The sequence below is a fragment of the Poeciliopsis prolifica genome, unplaced genomic scaffold, assembly GCF_027474105.1.
Source record: "Poeciliopsis prolifica strain line A6 unplaced genomic scaffold, Auburn_PproV2 SCAFFOLD041, whole genome shotgun sequence".
Classification (NCBI taxonomy): Eukaryota; Metazoa; Chordata; class Actinopteri; order Cyprinodontiformes; family Poeciliidae; genus Poeciliopsis; species Poeciliopsis prolifica.
The window spans coordinates 2,888,338-2,908,721 of record NW_026562416.1 but is presented as its reverse complement, the minus strand read 5'-3'; the positions used below and the strand labels follow the sequence as shown (position 1 = coordinate 2,908,721).

The following is a 20,384-nucleotide window of genomic DNA, read 5'->3' as shown; positions in this document are numbered from 1 at the left end:
ACTATAAAATTGAACATTTAGTTAATATATAAGAAATTTAAATATTGACATTTGTAAATATTTTGAAATAAAAACCTAAATCTGATGTGTTTTCATATCATTTAAATTTTCCTCCACGAGCCACAATTCTCAGCTTAAACTGGACATTTCTTTGAAAAACTGGGTATTTTGACGTTTTCTGACATCAATACATATTGTTAGTTATGGAATCAAAGAAAATATCCCGAGATACGTTCAATGCTCTTCCACACAAAAACCTGAAGAAAATATTTCAGATTATTGCATTCATTTGACACATCTTATGCAAACACATCATTTGACAATTTATCATCTGAAAACAACAAAAATCAAGCAGAACCTAACTCTAAAATTCATCTACAACAGTAATAAACGCTGCAGATTGGATTTTAAAGTGGAATATATTAATCATGGCCGTTAGTCATAAACAGTTTTTTAAATTTTATTCTCCATAAGGGAAGAAGAAACAGTCTGTTCAGATGAGTAGGAGCTTTAACTGTGCATACAGTATGTAACATAGTACAGTTAATAACTGTTTACCAGGAGCATTGCTAGGTCATTTTTTTCATAAAAAGACACAGAGACATACAAAGTTGAGTATACATGAAGACCGTTGGCTGTTGTACAGGCTGCCTGAACGTTTTGATTGGATCGACGGTTTGCTGTGTCCCAGGTCACCGTTTAATCTGATGCTGTTTAAACACATTAGCAGGTCAGGAGTCTGAAAGCAGTGGCTTTATTTTACACAGCACCGTTAATAGCTTTTTTTAAACATAAAAACACATTTTTTTTTTAAATAATTGGTGAAACAATTTTCACTTATTTTCTACATTACTGAAAACAACTATGCCTTCATTAGCCTAGAAAACAAAAGCATTAGTGATAATTAGTCCAAAGAGTTTTAATAACTAAAGAGTCTCAATTACTCAAAGTTAAATCATAAATGTTTAAAGAAAAGCCGTAAGTCTCACTGTAACTCCTAGTTATTTTTCAGCAGAACCAGTGGGGTACAGTACCGGACCTGGGACACAGTCTGTGGTTTGGGTGCGTTTTCATATATTCTGTACACAAGACATACTTCCCTTTTACAGATGAAAAAGTCTTTTCTATCTATTTTATGTACAGCATACTGCAATACCATAATGCCTCAGAGTGGATATACTGTGGATAACATTTGCACTACAGTTATAATGAAAGTAATAATATGTATGAAAAGTTCTTAAAAAAAGAAAAGGTTGATAACAGTACCTGTCAGCCGTGTTTATCACACAATCATTATTTCCCATCAACCCCCCTGATAAGAGCGGGGCGGGCTCTCGTCGCCCACAGGAGGAAGATTAACCGCTCCTCCCAGAATAACAAACGACTAAACGCTTTTTTTCCACGACGTTCATGCGCTCACTCTGCTTTCTCTCTGTATGTTCCTCTGTCGGTAGAAAAATACAAACATGATTTATATATATATATATATATATTAAAAAAAAAGACAAACAATGACAAACATAGGCGTGAAGTAAGAGCTTCATCAAGTGCTTTCTGTAGGACTCCTCCGTCCCGCTTTCCTCCGATCGCTCTGCTGCAGATTCCTCAGGTTTAGTACATTCTAACTCGGTTTGCTTTTGTTCAGGACTTTTGGCTCTGAAAACAAAATGGTTCCTTCATTCATTGATCTTCTGATGTTTAATTGTGATTTGTAAAATGAATCTATTGGAATTTAGATGGAAATACATAACTTCCATCTTCTGTGTTATGATTAAGTGCTTCCATTTCCATGCCGAAAGTTTTACCATTTATAAATTATTACTTGTTTTTACTTTTCTTCTTTTTTTTTGGCTTGTTGAAGTATTTCAAGAATTTAATCTGCAAAGTTACCCCTAAATTTCCAGAGATTATTTTTACTTTCACAGATCATTTACAGGTTTCATCTCCCAGTATTACCTCAAAGGTTGGTTTAATTTGTTTTACAGCTCAACCAAAGTAATAAAGGTGAAACTTGAGGTGCTGATTTATTTTTGCCTAAATTTATGATTCCAAAGTGAAAAGCGATTTTTCCAGATATTAAATGTGCAAACCCATTTCCCCCAGTTGGAACCTGCTTTCCCACTCGTCTCGGAGGAACCTGAACTCAACACTGCAGACTATCTGTGATCCAACATGGAGCCTAAAGTTGTTCCCAGCTTTAAAGCTTCAGAATCAGGTGAACCAAACTGAACTTCCATCTCCTGATTGTATCGCAATATCACTCCGATCCCTTTCGAATCGTCCTTCAGAGCTACTTGACGGTGAAAACAAAAACGCAGCTGATGTCAGTGTCGGATGGCTGATGAGGAGGGTAACAGTTTCTCCTTTCTTAGCCATGTTTCTAGTTTTGCTTTTAGAAGACTGAAGATGAAAGACGGTGAATCAAATGGAGCTTTTTACACTGCAGATTATTAGTCCTGTCCCAACCAGAGCCGCAGGACGCCGCCTACGAGTTCATGTGCTCCACCTGGATGGCTGACGTGGAGACGGTTAGACACAGGTCTTTATGGGTCACCGGCAGGTCGCCAACGTTGACGGGTTTATACTGGATCTCACTGGCCGACACTGTCTTGTACTGGTGCAGGTCGAAGGGGCACGGAACGACGCCCTCAGAGGGTTGCTGGGTGGGCTGGTAGCTGCCCGGGGGCCCGGGGTTCTGGTTCTGGTTGGCGTTGTTTGGGTTGTTCTGGCTTTGGAGGTGACTTCCTCTGCCTCTGCCTCGACCGCGGCCCCGGCCCCGCCCTCCCCCTCCTGGCGTCAGGCCCTGGGCCTGCTGGGCGGCGACCGTCGCTGCCACCGTTAACGGGTCGGGGTTGTGCTTCCTCATGTGTTTCATTAAATAAGTCTCCTAGAAAAAAACAATGAGGAAACATTTATTATGTGGATAAAATGTGTTCATGAGTTTAGCTAAGTTTTGACCTGATACAGTAAGGTTTAGAACAGAATTATAGTATTTATTAATTATTACTACAAATTATTTTTAGTGACTTATAAATAATAAAGACAAAGGTTTTGCTGAAATATTGCTTAGATTTGAGTTTTCTGCACATCTTTCGTATCAAATTGTTCATTTTCCCAGAATTACATTTACAGACTTCTCTTTACTTTTTTGGCCATTTTTAAAGTACTCTAACAGTATTTTACACAAATAATGCAAAATGTTAATCAAGTTTCAAATATGGAGACCAAAAACACCACAAACTGGACTGCATCAGGTGAAATGGGTTGATAAATGATGGATGAACAAATGACAGATGTTAAAAGATGCAATTTTTACATCATCACACTTGATAATGTATCCTGGATCCAAGAACTGCTTTATGATTTCAATATGAAATATTGTGCAGCTCTGGAAAAGAAAAAAATCCTCCTTGGCTCATAGCTCACACAGACAAATGTTCGTACAGGATTTCCAGGAAATATCTGGAAATATGAAGCCAGATGAATCTAATTTTTAGCTCATTGTGTAACCCTGCCGTCTGAAAGCGTACCGATGTGTAAGATCTGTTGCAGAGGCCGCAGGAGAACAGCTTGGCGTGTTTGACGGTGTGAGTCGACAGGTGAACCTCCAGACTGGCAGCGTCTGTATAACCACGGTTACAGTTGTGACACTTGAAGGGCTTGTCTTTGTTGTGTTGTCGACGGTGAGACTGGAGAAAAAACACAAACCAGAGGGGTAAAGATAAAAAAATATATAAGAAAGGACTTTATGAATGTGACAGGATGTCAGCAAAATGATTCCTGACCTGCAGGTTGGACAACTGAGTGAAAGCCTTTTCACAGCCAGGATGGTTACACTTGTATGGTCGGTCCCCAGTGTGAATTCTGAGAGAAGAAAACATCAAATTAATCCATTTAACTTTAATATATTTATTTAGCACAAATGTAAAATTTAAGAGCAGGTTCCATGAAGCAGCCCTGCACACCTCTGATGGCTAAATGAAAACATTCCTCATGCGATATATCACTTCATTTCTCTTGTTTCTTCTACTTTTTCTTCCATAAAACTATTTCTAATAGATCATTTCTAATCAATTAGTCGAATTACGGTTTGGCATGAGGCTGAATTCCTTCCAAATTTTCTGTAAATATATAACTCTCACAATGATTAAATAATCAACAACAAATCTCCACAGACCTGCTCCAAATATGCAAACAGTTCAGACACTTTTCCTACAGTAAAATTCAAGCATTTTCAAGGATTTTATCTGGAGTAAACCCGTCCAGCCCCGACCCAGTACCGTGTGTGCTGCTGTAGGTGACTGAGCTGCCTGAATGTTTTCTGGCAGTAGGAGCAGGTGTAGGGCTTGGCCCCGGTGTGGATGCGGATGTGCTGGGACAGGTAGCTGGAGTTGGCAAACGACTTGGAGCAGTGGGGGCACTTGTGGGGCTTGGCCTCAGTGTGGTTTCTAACACGGAAAGCCGGGATCGGAGGGGATGAAGGGGAAAGGATGGAGAGAGAGAGAAACACAGAGAGAGAGAGAGAAACAGCGAGAGATTTTTAAGCTACAGCATGACCAAACTTCCCGACGAACCGAAGATCAAATCATGCGTTAAAAAGTTTAAATGGATCCGAGATCAATCCTTCTGATCACAGATCACTACGTTTGACAGTGTGCTCTTTGTGCTGCGTCTGAGTTGTGAAAACACAGAACAAACATACAGCAAGCACAGTCACGCTTTCCTTTCTCTCTCTCTCTCTTTCTCTCTCGCTCTCTCTCCATTTGGCGTGTCCTGCAGTGAGTGGGGTGTGTCTCTGAACGTAAAGACGGGTGGCAGGCAGGTGGAGAACGTCATTCGGATTCAGACAAACGGACTACAGATGATATGGGAAACCCAGAGCAAAGCAGTGAGTGAAACTAAAACATGAATCAGAGAGGTGACGAGCTCACACAGAAAATTAAACCATCTGTTGAATGATGGCAGCATGAATGAGTGAAATGTTATTTTATTACTTGTAACTTCATGCATGATTAGTAAAACAACAATTAGTTGGGATTAGGAATTAGTACTTCTAGTTTTGCTTGCTTAGTCATGCACTATATCTTGTATTTAAAGCACACAAGAATAAAATACGTAATATTCTTTTTATATGAAAATCAAATAAACCTACTAAATATGGAGAATAACAAATATATTTAGGTAAAGAAATTAACCATTTCACTTTCTGAACCATAAATATGTGTATTAGTCTGCTTGTTGTTTAGGTTTTTATGTTTATGAATATTAAGAACATTTGGATGTTTCCCATCTTGCAGTGTTGAAGGCAGCACTTTCTGCAGAAATTATTACATAAAGTTTCAGTTTTATTCATATTAAAACAGTGGCAACTGCAAACAGTGACAAAGGAAGTTTGGTAAAAATCCAGTTGTCCAGTTTTAAGGTCAAACCAACAAGGTCAAATATTTACTTTTGCAGTTGTTTTTCTCATATGAACATCCATTTGAAGTCTCATAACTGAGTGAATCTTGGTGAAAAATTGGTGATGTCTGAGGGAGCGGTGCAAAGGAAGAGATCTTAAAGAGACGACACAATCAGGTTCAAGATTAAAGTCTTAAATATTCTTGGTATTTTTAAGAGGACAGGATTAAGGTCAATGGGTTCAGTGTCAGCTTTGATATTTGTCATTTTGTTTCTGTTCTCTAATGCAGCTGTGCTAAAGAAAAAAATGATAAAATTATAGGATCAGATTTGAGGCAAATGAAAAAAAGCTTCATTTACTTCTACATTTTAATTAAATATATTCATAGATCTGAATATTATTTGCTTCAACACATTACCTCCACTAAATTTTCTTATGACAATATGCACTAGAGACGACCATCAAGGGTAGGAGATGTTTCTACAGACCGTTATGGGCTTTTGTTGGTCTCTACATGACCTGAGCTGAACAGAAAAAAATCGCTGAGCAGCAACAATCTGGTGGAAACGCTGATGAATTTTTCATGTAAGCCATTTCAGCTAATCCGATACATTAGAGCATGTAAGTCAGTGAGTTTATGTTAATTCCAATAAATGCAGAGGAAAAGAAGCATGCAGAGGAAAAGAAGCATTGCTGTTTTCTCTGGACGATCATGCAAGAAAAGTGACAAAATGCATGGATGAAATGAGAATTCAAACACACTTCCTCCAGTCCAGCATCACAAAATGTCAAATCTTTTGCATTTGATGCATTTACAGGGTGCTGTTGGTGAGGAAATGAAAGGAGCAGACTGAGATTTCTTATTGGGAAACACAGACCTGATCGGGGACAGACCAACGCATGCAAAGCAGGAACATACGACTGCTGCATGACGGCACACTTCTAACCTCCGTAACATGAACTGCTGCATCAATCCAGTCATAATTAGATCTACTATGAGTTTGATTATGTTTTGACGGTGCATAAAGAGCTCAACACTGTCAACACTCCTCCAAACGACCCCCAGCTGACTGACTACCCAGTAACTCTGAACAGAGGTTCATACTGAAACTGAAAAAGCAGAAATAACGAGCACAAACAGTCAGAAGCTGCAGAGCCAGCCGGCCCGGCCCAGTACCGTGTGTGCTGCTGCAGGTGACTGAGCTGCCTGAATGTTTTCTGGCAGTAGGTGCAGGAGTAGGGCTTGGCCCCGCTGTGGATGCGGATGTGCTGGGACAGGTAGCTGGAGTTGGCAAATGACTTGGAGCAGTGGGGGCACTTGTGGGGCTTGGCCTCAGTGTGGGACTTAGCGTGAATCTGCATGTCTGACTTGCTGAAGAATGTCACTGCACACATTCGACATCTGTGGAGAAAAAGGTTAAAAAAATATAAAATGAGCTGCAAACTGATTAGGCTTCTCCAATATAAAACCCTCAGGACCTGTAGGACTTGGGTCCATCTTTACTGGTATGATCATCCTCATCATTTGACAGATCATATGGGTCAGCAGAGTGATGCTGTGACACATAAAGAGTGAAATATGAGGGTTAAAGGGATATTATAACACATTATTCACATGTCGAACTAAACAGCTCACCTGTCCGCCAGCAGCAAGATGGGCTAAAATTAAAGCATCACTTCCTGGAGGGAGAATCCCACCAACTCTGCCCATCATCTGTTTGCTCTTCCTGCCTCGCTTCGATGGCGTCGGCATAACAATGGCTGGAGGAACAGAACCATCCTCCTTCTTGTCTGGAAGAAAAGAAACCTGAGGGTTTCATTCACTCTATATTTGCATGTAAGTCATCTAAAGGTTTCATTACAAAATAAAAGAAAAAATATGAGTTGAACAATAAAAAACCAGAAGGGAAATCACTGCTAAATGACTGATTAGGTGATGAACTGCTGGGTTTACCTGTGTTTGAGGGATGCACTGCAGACACTATCATGGTGGTGGCAGTGGGGGGTCCAGTTACAAACGACTGTGTGGAGGCAGTTGGAACCAGTGTGCCTTGTGGGGTGGTGATCACTAACCCCGCTGAGAGGAGAAACAAACTGTGAAACCGGCAGTCTGACATGTTTCACCACAGCTGAACATTTCTCACATGTGGAGAAGAGACAGAAAACAAATGTTTCTACACTGCAGGTGTCCAAAGCTGAGACAGGCGGTTCGCTCTCAGGAAAACACCACATGATATTAGATTACTGAAATGACAATATGATTAAAAATAAAACAAATACTAGTTTCCATTCACACAAATCTGTTCCAGATCTCAGATTAAATTGTGAAGGACTTTTCAGACAGTGATGATCCTTCTGATTAGGTAAATATTTAATTTTCATCATGGCATTTAGTGCAGGACGAAAAGGATGATTGTCATGAGTCAAACCCTGAAATACTGATTACTGGTACCCTTCTTTGAATGTTTCAAAACATTGCAAACAATAAGCTGTAAAAATGGCCTTGGCTATGAACATAAATGTGACTGTAAGCTGCTGCTTCTCTGAAATATTCTCCTAAAACTGTTTTAGTTCATGTTGTCCTTTCTGAGATCGATGTTGTGAATTTTGATTGAGCTTAAACAATTTATTAAAAATATATAAAGTCAGCAATATAAATATGTGTAATACTAATAACAGAAATAACTGTTTGGAATGCAGTTGGTCCTCTAAATATATATATATAAATATGAATGCATTTTGAATAGGAACTTTTCCAAATAAGGAGACAGCAGGACAGCATTCGCTCCATGTGCTGCAGGTGCATCAGTGAACTTTCTCATTCTAGCATTTATTTCTTTCAGTGCAAGCTAAGAGACAATAACGCTCGTGTTTCTGAGCGGTTTTATCTGATGCTATAAATGTTGGAATTTGTGGTTGTGGTTCCAGTCCAAGTCTAGGATAAAAACTCGCCACTTTATTTTCCTTCAAGTCTTCCTGGAAGAGATTCAAAAATCTTGAAACCTATAAAAACTTAAATCGAGAAAAGAATAAAAAAAAATAAAAAAATAAAAAAAAACTTGCTCTTACTCTTGTCCATCATTTCTAAAAGGTAACTGTCCCGTTCTTAATTATTATTTACAGTTTCACCATCATTCCACCAATGTTATAATCCAGAATTAATCATGATTGTACACAAAATGACTGTAAATTTGAGTTTCCAAGAGGCAAACTGCCTGTTCAAATTAATTATGTTTCTATTGATAAATTTGCTGCCTATAATATTTCACTTATCATCCCAGGTACATATTCAGTCTATTGAACTGAATATAGCCACACCCGGCCTCAAAAAGTGATGGTCTCATTGCATCTTTAAATAATAATTATAGATGGGCATTTATCTTATAGTTTAACATTTACTGTGATAAATGTCTTGCATGATAAGAAATCTGATTTATTGTTGCTACAATAAATTACAATTAAATTACATTTAAAACCTCTCAAAAGTATCTGTATTGTTATAATTTTCAGTTTTACAGTTGTCCACTGTTTTTAATAAAAATATCTATAAATATGAAAATATGTGTACAGTTTAGTGATAAAAATGCAGTCACATACATAAAATTACTTTAAAAATGTATTTATAAATAGTCATCATCATCCCTTTTATTATGGCAATATTATCACAAAATATAGTCATAAAACCTTAAGGTCATATCACCCAATCTTAATAATAATTATAGCATAATATCGCTCATTTTCTAATATCATTCTACCTTTTAAGATCACAATAAATTTTCATTATCATTATTTTTCTCACCTGCAGTCATGATCCCAGTGGAGGGAACAGGAACAACCGTGACGTTCTGGGAGGTGTGCGACTGGTGTAGATGTCCCCCGACTCCACTCAAGGTTGCGTTCCCGCTGTTTCCCCCTCCTCCGCCGGATGTATTCCCACCTCCTTCCTGTTTGGGGACCACCCGCACCCCCGCCCCTGGATCCACCGAACCCGGGATGGCGAGGACAGCTGTGGGGTAGTGAGGGGACGAGGTGGAAGACGCAGAAGAGTGAGGGAAGGGAGGCGCGTTGGCCTTGTCTGGACCCAGCTGCTCCTTTGCCTTGTTGAGGAACATGGCGTTCTCAATCTAGATAGCGGTGTAAAGTGTAAAGGGTGGAGAAATAAAGGATGGGATGTTGAAGGTAAAATGGTGCATGAGGGAGACAAAGAGGGAGAGTAGTGAAGGAAGAAGAATTAAGACGGATGTACAAGGACAAAAAATTGGGGTGAAGAAATATTTGAAAAAGGCAGAAAATGATAGTAAAAGAAAATATGTTAAGTATAAGGATGAGAAGAATGGATGAGTAGAAAAAAAAGAATGGATGAGAACAAGAAGGGAGTGAAATGAATGAGTGATCAGTGGGATTAGTGAAGAGAAAGAAGAGAACAAAAGGATGGGAGAAAAGAGAATACGAAGGCATGGTGAGATGCAAAAAGTAAAAGAAAAACAAAGAGAAAACAAAGATAAAAGAGGAGAGGGACAGGAGTGATCATGTGATCAAGTGAATGCATCACCAGACATTACAAAAAAAAAACTTCACTGTGCGCTTAAATTCATCAACAGAATCCTTAAAGCAGCTCTGTAAACAGTCAAAGTGATAATCCCATTTAAGCCATGTTCATTTCAAGACATTTCCAACAATAAGGTTGTCTCTACCTGTCCTTGTACAGTGGGGACGGGAGACCAAAAGTATGATGAGTTGAAATGGGAATCGTCCATTATTTCTGTAATTAAAAAGCAACACACTTAGAAAACACCTGTCCTTCCCCTCTTCACTGATGTCTTTTCTTTCTGTTACATAAACGAGACCATGCATGGCTGTATTTTGTCATCTCAGCTTGTTTCCTTTCAATACATCCCCTTCTCTAAAGCCCGACACACTCAACACTTCAGAGTTGCAGAAACTCTGGTATTTAAGGTGTCTTGAAGACAGAAAATTAAAGCAATCCATGTCTTCTTTTTTTAAAAAATCAAACTAATGTTTTAAACTGAGGATGTGAAAGGAGTCAGGCAGAGATGTTCATCCCAGGCAGGGATGGAGACAGAAAAGCAAGCATGAAGATTAGCCTGTTGTCAAGTTTACCAGCACAGCCCATGCACTTTCATCTCTTTCACCAAATGTGTTGCTGTGACCAAAAATACAAGCTTGAACAAGTTGTGATGGAAATTAAATTTTCATTTTTATAAAAGCGCACTTTTTTTCATTGGTTAAAAACAATGTCATCTCATCCTTTAAATTTTTTTGCAACATGTCACGTCATTTGCCCAGAGTCGCTATGCATTTTATGTTATTTTGCACATAATTGCTGCAGAGAAGTTAGTTTTAGAATTGAGATGCCATGCATAATAATTGATTGCCTCCATTCGCACCTCACAAAAAGGCATGCAAGGAGTTACATGTTAGTAAAGCTTAACTTGTTGATTATAAAAGAAATAACTCTGAGGTAGACTTCGGGAGCCCATGAAAAATAGACCCCACCAAAACAAACCCTGGCACCTTTCATGCAGCACAGCTCAGGGTATGTTTGTTTTTCATGTGACTCCTCCAATCTCTGCTGCAGCCAATGAATAATAAGGGGGGAAAAAATCCACAAAGTCAAATTAATTCATCCCTCACATGCTCTATTCAACCCACACCTCCGCTTTAGAAACGGATGGGCCGTCGCATCGGTGCATTAAAGTCAATGTTTCAGTGCTCTGAGAGCCATTTTTAACGGAAGGGCACAGGCTGGCTCCAAAACTGTGGTGCAGCTAGCGGCGGCTAACGTTAGCAGTGACTGAGGAAAGCTTGCAGACAAAATCGGTTATAAACCGTCATAAAATCGGATGGCATGTAGGGAGGCTCGGTGTGTTTCGCTGCAAGCTAAGCGGGCTGCCGTCCGCAGCTGAGACTGTGGTCTGAGCGCCACACAAACATGGCTAACGCTAACTTGCCTCCATTAATTTTCTCCTTTTGTTCGTTGGCTTGTTCAGTTAAGCTAAAACTGGGAGGCCTGCGTGTGTTCAAACGCTTAACCTGCGAACACAAACATCCTCGGTCCCTACGCCTCCATTCCTCACTCCCTGCTCATCTCGCTCAGAGAAAATAAAAAAAGAAAAAAAAAGTGTCGAATAAAAAAAAAAAAAAAAAAAAAAAAAAACAAGACAGAAAAAAAAAAACGTCGACGCCGTAGCCTCTGTTGGAGACGCAGCTTCATGCAGACTTCCGGCGACGGGGACGACGGTGCTCTCAGACACACTGAAAATAACAATGCATTTACAATCGAATTACAACCCCAGAGTTAATTACCGGTGAACTGGACTCCCTTTCAACCCCCCCGAAGCTTCCTCGGGACGGGACAGTTGAGAAACTTTGTCCAAATCCACCCCTCAAAGCGCTCAGATATGCCTTTTTTTTTCCTTCGTTTTTTTCTCTTTTTTTCCCTCCAGTTCTTTTCTCGCTCGCAAAGCCCCACAATTCAATGGGGTCGTTTCCGGTCACCTCTTTCAAAGTAAAAGCCACAACCACAATCTACATACAATTTATGTATTCCATCTAAATGGTCCTCGCCCCATATAGTCAGGGTTTAATGTTTCTTATGTGAAATGATTCATGTTTATAAACAAATATTCTGAACAAGTGACTTGTTCAAAACAAAAAAGGTTTGATCAATGTCACTTGTTCAAAACAGTTTTGATAGTTTCAAGACAAGACTGCCACTTCCGGTATTAAACTGATTCTAGCTTGTTATTTTGACAAAACTGATAAATGTTTAGACAGTGTTTCCGGTCTGTCTTTATTCCGTTTTTCTGCAGGACTTTGTGTCATATTTTAATATAAAACCCGAGTAATTTTGTAATATATAAGCTGATTAATATTGTAATATATAACCTTATATATTGTTTAGCGTTAAAGGGTTCAGTGTTATAAAAATATTGCACCACTCCTTATTTCTTCCTTGATGAATAATTAATGCTGTCTGTCTGTCTGTCTGTCTATCTATCTATCTATCTATCTATCTATCTATCTATCTATCTATCTATCTATCTATCTATCTATCTATCTATCTATCTATCTATCTATCTATCTATCTATCTATCTATCTATCTATCTATCTATGTAAAGCTGACACACTATAATCCTTGTTTAGCTTTCTAAATACTGATATATTATGCATCAAATAGCATATAATTTTGATCTGATTTTGTGTTCTTTTAAGTTAATTAGCCAACAGGGACGTCAGTATCAGAACATTTGTATTTTTATGGTGCAAGCTTTAATTAAATTATAAACTATAAAATCATTGATGATAAATAATAATATTTGAGTACAGAGTTATGGAATTTAGCTGAACAAATAAAAATATCAAAAAGTTAATGAAAATAAAACCTTCAAAATAAAACAAAAGCTTTAACTGCTTTAAGAAACTGCAGACTTGACTGATTCCCTTTGGAAATTTATTAAGCATATTGGATACAGAACAGTATATTTTATTAAAACACAAACAATGCCCCAACAGTGATAATATTCACCAAGGTGTTAATATCAACACTGTCAGAGCTTAATGTACAAGAGAACTTTAATAAACTCAATATAGATTTAATACATTTATAATCATAGAGCTTATCTTTGTTAAGGTTAGTAAAGTAATCTACAGTCAACCCGTGAAACAGACAATGCTACATGGACACTGTTTTATCAAATATATTCTGCATAAATTACATATACTCCACATGTCATGTCTCTTCTATATGACTCAATTGTGAACAAAGTAGATGAACATTTCCATGGTGACAGTCGCCTGCTCTAAGAACACAGTACAATTCAAGTGTAATAGGTGGTGATGCATGCACAAAAACAGCAGTGGTTGTCTTCAGATACATAAATTATACCACTTAAAAGCCATTTCAGAACATATGGCTGCAGTGTAACCAGCAGTGCAGAGTTTATACACGACTAAAGAAGCAGCAGGGTCAGAGGGGAAAGAGAAGAGGCGGCAACTCTTGGAATACATTTTACCTACAGCTCCATAAATGATACATAAATGACACAAATACAAATAATTACTGTACAATAAGTAGTGCTAGAAGCAACTTCACATGCTAAGCTGACCTGTGAAGCAGTGAAATCATAAACCAATAGTGTTTCATGCAACCGGTCCAACACTTGAGGTAGAGGCTGACAGAGAGACACGTTTATGATTTAAGGCATGTTAGGATATTTTTTTGTGATTAAAGTGATGATTTGTTTTCAAGATATAGATGCATTAAAACAATAAGATTTAATACCCCCTTTGGGATTTTTGAATTTGAAGGTATTTTTAAAAATATGCATGCAACCATCCTGAGAAAACTATTAAACATATTGTATGTTACAGAATCATTAAAGGAACCAATTAATTTTCATAACGTCCATCACATCTGGACCACATTTTTCAGTTTTTTTCTCCTGTTGTTCAGAGTCTGGGATTCAGATCTCTGCTAATTTAAAATACAGTTAATTTTACAATGTTATATTTTTCTCTAGGATCCATCTGTTTGAAAGCTGTTTTAGAAGTTTACCCAAAAATCCCAATAGGAACCTACAGCCATTAGGCTAAGATTAAACATTTTTAGGCTAACTTTGTCAAACCCGAGACTTGCTGAAAGCTTAAGATTGTCAAGTAAAAAACATCAACCCATTTGATCGATACATGTTTTCAGTGCAATTACCGGTTTTCCTTTTAAGCTAATCTCTCCTACAAATCATGCTTGAAAATTAAAGAAATGAAGTGCAGAAAACACAAAAAACTAATTTTACATATAAATACTTTACGCTGTTTAAAAAACTAAAATGTGTAAAAAAAAAATCATTGTCAGACTGTCAGAAACAGGTTATGAAAAATATTAATGTAATAATGTTTTCTGTTAGTATTAGATGGTCATGCTAAGATGCACTTGAGGTTTGGCAGCAAGGCAGCGGACACTGGCAGTGTCAGAGATGTTGGAGGTAAACACAGAGGGAGGCATGAAAACACGTACAAACATCATTAGCTACACATTGAATATGATCTAATCTATCAGGGAGGACATTTCTAAAATTAATAAGATGCATTAAATCTATTATTATTACAGTAAGTAGTGACACTGAAGATAATGAAGCCTGCATATTTGGATGGGAAATATTTATATAGTAAGAAATACAGTAACACCATTCATGTGAAATTAAAACGGTAATATTCTGCGCAAAAGTTTGAGTCGCCTTTCATTTTTGTGGGTTTTATTTCCAGGCAAACCGACTTTAACATTCATTTTCAGTCCAATATTTAAACATTTTCAGATGAAAGTTTTTCCTTTTCTAGATCACTGAACAATTCTGAACAATAAATTATTCTGGGATTAAAGCAGATGGGATAAGCTAGCAAATAATTAGTTTTAGTCATTTTGAACATTGCACCATTTTGCAAAACACATAAAGCCTTTAACTTATGAAAACATTTTTTAAAAACAAAATAAAGTTAATTATGCTGCTAGAAACAGACACAAAAACGGTCTGGCACCTTGGAAGAAAGATGTGAAGAAGTGAAAGGTACTTTAAGACTTTTGCTGTAACTGTGATACCAGGAGTTTAAATATTTAACTCAGATAATGAACAACATCAACAAACAACCGGAGGGAAACAACGACACAGAAGGTCAGAGGTGAGGAAGCAGACATTACGATGGAGGGAATCAAGACAGACGGAGAACAGCTCTACCAAGAAGCTCATTGGTCTGATTCCCTTCAGCCTGTTCGAGAAGTCACCTGGAAGAAAATAACAGGTTAAAAGCCTGTGAGACCTCCTGGAAGCTACAGTAGCACAGAAGAAGAAGAAGCTTCCAGGTGAGACAGTCACCTGGGAGATGTTGACTCCGGTCAGCTTCTCCACGGCTTCGGGGAGGCGGGTCATGATTTCCAGAACCTCCCCTGACAGCTTGGCTGCACCCACTTCTCCTCCTCCACTGGACACCATGGTCACTTTGTTGGCTTCGCACAGAGGCCTGCTGATCTCTTCTGCCATCTGGTGGAGAATAGATGTCACAACATTTTAAAATAAAACGTTCTTCAGCCGTTTCTAAACTTGTCAAACTTCTAACATGCAAAACAAAAATGGGAAGAAATGATTGGCCCTGAATATCAGTTTAGAAGTAGTTTATTATCTCTCTGAATATGCTTTTTCATAATTATTTCCTTATTTAAATGATAAAAAGAGCATCTTAAAAATACCACATTAATTCACGTGTGGCCTGAACTACAATTAAATTTAGCAATTATTAGCTAAAAAAAAATAACACGAAGAAAAAATATCCGCATATTAACACATTGGTCATTTCTGATATGGTTAGATACAAAATAACAGAAGGAGTGTAAACATGTCTCTCACCAGAGGCAGTTTCTCCAGCAGCATGTCCACCATGGCTCCATCCTTATACTCCCTGAAAGCTTCGGCCTTCTTCGCCATCTGCTCTGCCTCAGCGCGACCTTTCGCCTCGACCGCAAACGCCTCAGCCTCACCTTTAACCTGGACAGGTCAACATGAAAGGATTACTAGTTCAGAAGTTAACAGAAATCACCATTAACACATAGATCAGGAAGGAGAACCGGTCGATATTCAAGTCAGTCAAGCAATTTATTTGTAGAAATCATATTCATTGCTGTACTTCTACTAATGCAGACCAACTCATCTTAATCTATTGGTGAAAGCTGAAAGACATTTTGCAGATTTCAGAAATATCCAAACAAAGGCTCTAAAACTGGGGTCTGGTTTTTCAGGCGGCGCCTCAGGTTTTATAAGATTACTTGGAAAAAACAGGAAAAGGCTGTGGATATTTATCTGCACCGTTCCTGTCTAGTGACCGATTACTTACTCTAATAGACTCAGCTTCAGCCTCTGCCTCCATGATCATCTTCATTCTGCAGAGACAATGAAGAAACGGTCAGAAAGGCCAGTTCGGATATTTACCATATGATTTATCATTTACTGTGATACATTTTATATAATGATAAGAATTTAGATTAATGGTGATAATTAATAATTAAGAGTGTCAGAGTAAAACTCCATCCTACCGCTGCGCCTCTGCCAGTTTCTCCAGGCGGTACCGCTCGGCCTCGGCAGGTTTCTTCACCTTGGCCTCCAGCTCCTTCTCCCTGCGGGTGATCTCCTGCTCCTGCAGCATGATCTGCTGCGCGCGCTCCACCACCTGGACCTGCATCTTCTCCTCTTCAATGCGCTGCTTCGTCTTTGCAACCTGGGATCCAGAAAAACAACATCAGTCCGTCCGTCCGCAGTACACGGTGCCACCGGTTACACTGCAACACAGATCAGCTGCAGACCTGCAGCTGAAAAGCCATCTCTGACTCCGCCTTCTTGGTGTTCACTTCGATGTCGTAGGCCGCCTTCTTCAGCTCGTAGTCTCGTTGGGCCTTCGCCATGTCGATCTCGTTCCTGTACTGAGCCGAGATTTTCTCCTGCATAGCGTGGGCTTCCTGCAGCGAGTCAAGGAGAGGCACAGAAATGAGGAGGATCAGAGAAATCACAATGAAAAAAACAGTCAGGATTAGGCCTGACGCGATTAATCAGATTAATCACGATGAATCAATTACTGAGATAATTGTCAGCAAGTTTATAAATCGATTAATTAACTGGAGTATAAAGGCTCATAAAAAAGGCCAATAACCTACTCAGAGTAGCAATTAAGCCAAGACTGTACAAAAAATATATACACATTTTGCATAAAAGGTAGAAAACTTTGCCAGTAAATATGTTCTACCAAGAAACCTTCAAGTTTGTGTCACCTGGATGAAAATCTATTTTAAAAAATTTCCTACTAAGCACCTTTACTATCGAGTTATTAATTGGTTAATGCAAAGAATAATCAGCACATCAGTTCTGTGCTGTATTGATGTTATGTGAAGCAGAAAGAGCTGAGCTTTTCCCATGTTAAAAAGTATTTTAGCTGCAGATGCATTCTTTGCCACAAATAATCAAGTGTTCACTAAAGGAACGCTGATATTGCACTAGATGCAATAAAATGTATATTTTCTTATTTAAAAACGGAAATGAAGCAGATGGCCGGGTTTTCACGGCTGACCCTGATCACTGCGTCTCTCTTGTTCAGAGCCTCTCCGATGCGAGCGTCCTTCTGGACCTGGGCGGTCCGAGCTTTTCCCAGCGAGTGCAGATAATCCTGAGGACCAACAAAATAAACACTGATTACATCTGGACTTCCTCTGATTCATCCTTTTCTGTATGGAGCAGAAGTTAGAAACCTGATCATCGTGGACATCCTTCAGAGTGTAGCTGACCACGCTGATCCCCATGTTGACCAGATCGGAGGAGGCCACCTTAAAAACCTGCTCTGAGAACTTCTTCCTGTCCTTGTAGATCTCCTAAAAGCAACAGATGATATCTGAGATAATAGAAGTATCCTTTACAGTATCTCTTAAGATGGGGTGTGGGTTTCCGTACCTCTACAGTCAGGTGGGCGATGATGGCCCGCTGGTGTCCCTCCAGCGTCTCCAGGGCGATGTGAGCGATTTCAGCCTCAGACTTGCCCATGAACATCTGACAGGCTGCAGCCAGCATCTGCTTGTTCTGGCCCTGGATCTTCATCTGCAGGAAACAGAAGAATGTTGATCACTGCAGGAGGAGAATCTATAAATATGAACTGAAGTAACACAGATTGCAATTATACTACTATCTCATCTTTTATTAACCAAATGTCACTATGATGGACATCTACAGTAATTCCCTGTCAGACTGACTGACTCACTGATTACTTCATATAGACATCATATCATAATTTTTGTTCCTGAGTGCAGAATTAATATAACTTTACTAAGTGTTGAAGATGAATTGATGTTGTTTCCAGAATGTTTAACACAATTCAGTCTGTTTTACTTGGTGGAGGCCGAAACAATCACCTGGATCAATGACTGCCAGACAAACAGACCACAGTTTGTGAAACTGAAGGGTTGTGTGACTGACCAGGTGGTCAGCAGACCAGGTGGTCAGCAGACCAGCACCACAGGGGACTTTTCTCTCACCAATCATTCTCACTCTGAACACCTAAAACTTCAGGTAGCCGAGTTCTGAGAGCTGGTGGACCACTTTGGGGACAATAATCTCATACATGAACTAAATAAATAAAGGAGATTACAATAGATTTCAAGAGAAACAGGGTTAGGTCAAACACTACTTCCAATTTACAATCTCATTTTTAAAGTCTTTTCAGGCACAAGTGGCCTTAGAAAAAGTTGTTGGTTCTAACATTCAGATGACAACAATATATACTAAGACACTATAATCACTGTTATAAATAAACAACATTAAATATATATTGAAATACTTTGACAAAGTGTCATAATACAAACTCTTCTACTAGATATAAATACATTAAACTATTTACCAGAGTAACATAACATGGTGCTGTTTGAATCAAGCAGTCTGACCTGAGCGATGCCAGTAACAGAGATGGGAACCCCATGGCGGGTGTAAACCTTATCACTCTTCACATTCAGAGTCAGCGTGTTCAGAGAAATCCTGCAGAGCAGACAGAGAGGCAGAGGAAGTGGTTCTAATGGAGCCCATTAATGGAGTGTATTTACGATTTGTTTCTGTCAGAGATGCTACAAACACTGAGTAGCAGGAAGTGACGTTAATCCTGAAAATTTAAATTGATCGTTATGGTTATACTGACTCAGATTAATGGACAGGAGTCGAATGGTAGATGCAAGTTGTGACTGTTTACGTCCCAGTATAAAAAGCAAACAATAACAGCTAAAATAGAGAATATTCTACTTATAATGGTATAAATACAAATAAACCATAACTAAAGAATTTATCTTTTTGATTTTGTTTATTTTGCTTAGCAAAAATACATGTCTTTTTTTCTTTTTTACAAAAATGAAAGCTGCAGTAAGAATGCTTAGTTGTTTCTTTACCTCTGTATCTGCTGAATGCACGGGAAGACAAACACTCGGCCTCCAGCGATCATCACCGGAGGAGAACGACAGAAACCTGAGAGGAAACGACCAGAGAGGAATAATTACAGATCAGACATGTAATTCAACTTTCTTCCACATATTTTATCACTTATCAGGTTCTATGATACTTGCATTTTAACAGAGAAGTGGCTTCACAAAGCTCTTTATTCAGTTACATCAAATAAACAATAATATTTTCCCTGACAATACCCATGAATTTCTAGTAGATGTAGTTCATATCCATGCAGAAGCAGATGGGCTTGTTACCTGACACCACCATGGCTTCATTAGGACCACAGGTGTAGAACATGTTTGTTGATCCTTTTTCTGACTAGAAACAAATGTAATAAAACAAATTGAATTAAAAATCATCAAAATGAACATGACTTTCTTTAAATGTGTCAAAGCAAAAGCTAATATTATAACGTCAGATGGAATTGTGGTTTTGTTTATATATTTGTGCAATAAATGAAATTATACAGAATTCATTTCTGGATCATCCATCTGAGCAGCATCCTGCAGGGAGGAGCCGAGGGAGGCAGAACAGACCAACAGGGGGCAAATCTAATTTACGCAAATGTTGCGCAGCAAAAGCAGAAAGAAGCGCAAAACAACAAAAAGATACTCCTCACATTACAGCCGCAGACTAAAAAAGAGTAGAAATGTTTGCTCCATTTCTAAACGCAACATGCAGGAACACGCTGTTTATTTCTATTTTCCTCCATTTGTATGTTTATAACTGATAAATGATTCAAGAGCAAAGACCTACCGCTTGGTGAAAAACGCTGTTATTCGGGTGTAGAAGAGATAAACCGGCCAGTAAACGTCACTTTGACCTAGTAAGAGTCGATGTCTTTTAATCGCAGTAAATGTTTACTCCAGTTAAAGCCGATGATGATGGAGCGAGTCACTGATGACTGCAGCTCAGCGGCTGTAGCAAAACCATCCGACTGCGCGCGTCC

General features: G+C 38.7%; 3 protein-coding genes across 7 annotated transcripts in view; 1 reads left to right on the top strand and 2 right to left on the bottom strand.

The window, feature by feature from the left end:
- LOC129375864 (tripartite motif-containing protein 16-like) overlaps positions 1–20,384 on the top strand; it is a 198,407-nt gene that overhangs the window by 174,509 nt on the left and 3,514 nt on the right. The window lies entirely within an intron of this gene.
- Positions 436–11,901, bottom strand: znf384a (zinc finger protein 384 a). Of its 4 annotated transcripts, none has more exons than XM_055055225.1 (11): positions 11,729–11,901; positions 10,096–10,163; positions 9,201–9,525; positions 7,356–7,478; positions 7,038–7,192; positions 6,881–6,957; positions 6,579–6,803; positions 4,281–4,448; positions 3,786–3,864; positions 3,531–3,689; positions 436–2,887 (listed from the first exon to the last, which is right to left on the bottom strand). In XM_055055225.1, exons 2-11 carry the CDS (start codon positions 10,156–10,158, stop codon positions 2,486–2,488), a joined length of 1,776 nt encoding a protein of 591 aa, XP_054911200.1. In that variant the 5' UTR covers positions 10,159–10,163; positions 11,729–11,901; the 3' UTR covers positions 436–2,485. The 4 variants fall into 4 exon arrangements, with proteins under 4 accessions (XP_054911200.1, XP_054911201.1, XP_054911203.1 ...); XM_055055226.1 differs by lacking the exon at positions 11,729–11,901 and adding an exon at positions 11,374–11,710; XM_055055228.1 differs by lacking the exon at positions 4,281–4,448.
- Positions 12,846–20,357, bottom strand: flot1a (flotillin 1a). Of its 2 annotated transcripts, none has more exons than XM_055055238.1 (13): positions 20,192–20,357; positions 19,690–19,753; positions 19,381–19,456; positions 18,889–18,979; positions 17,906–18,049; positions 17,707–17,826; positions 17,529–17,624; positions 16,771–16,923; positions 16,504–16,685; positions 16,305–16,350; positions 15,821–15,958; positions 15,293–15,457; positions 12,846–15,201 (listed from the first exon to the last, which is right to left on the bottom strand). In XM_055055238.1, exons 2-13 carry the CDS (start codon positions 19,730–19,732, stop codon positions 15,181–15,183), a joined length of 1,275 nt encoding a protein of 424 aa, XP_054911213.1. In that variant the 5' UTR covers positions 19,733–19,753; positions 20,192–20,357; the 3' UTR covers positions 12,846–15,180. The 2 variants fall into 2 exon arrangements, with proteins under 2 accessions (XP_054911213.1, XP_054911214.1); XM_055055239.1 differs by having other exon boundaries at positions 19,690–19,749.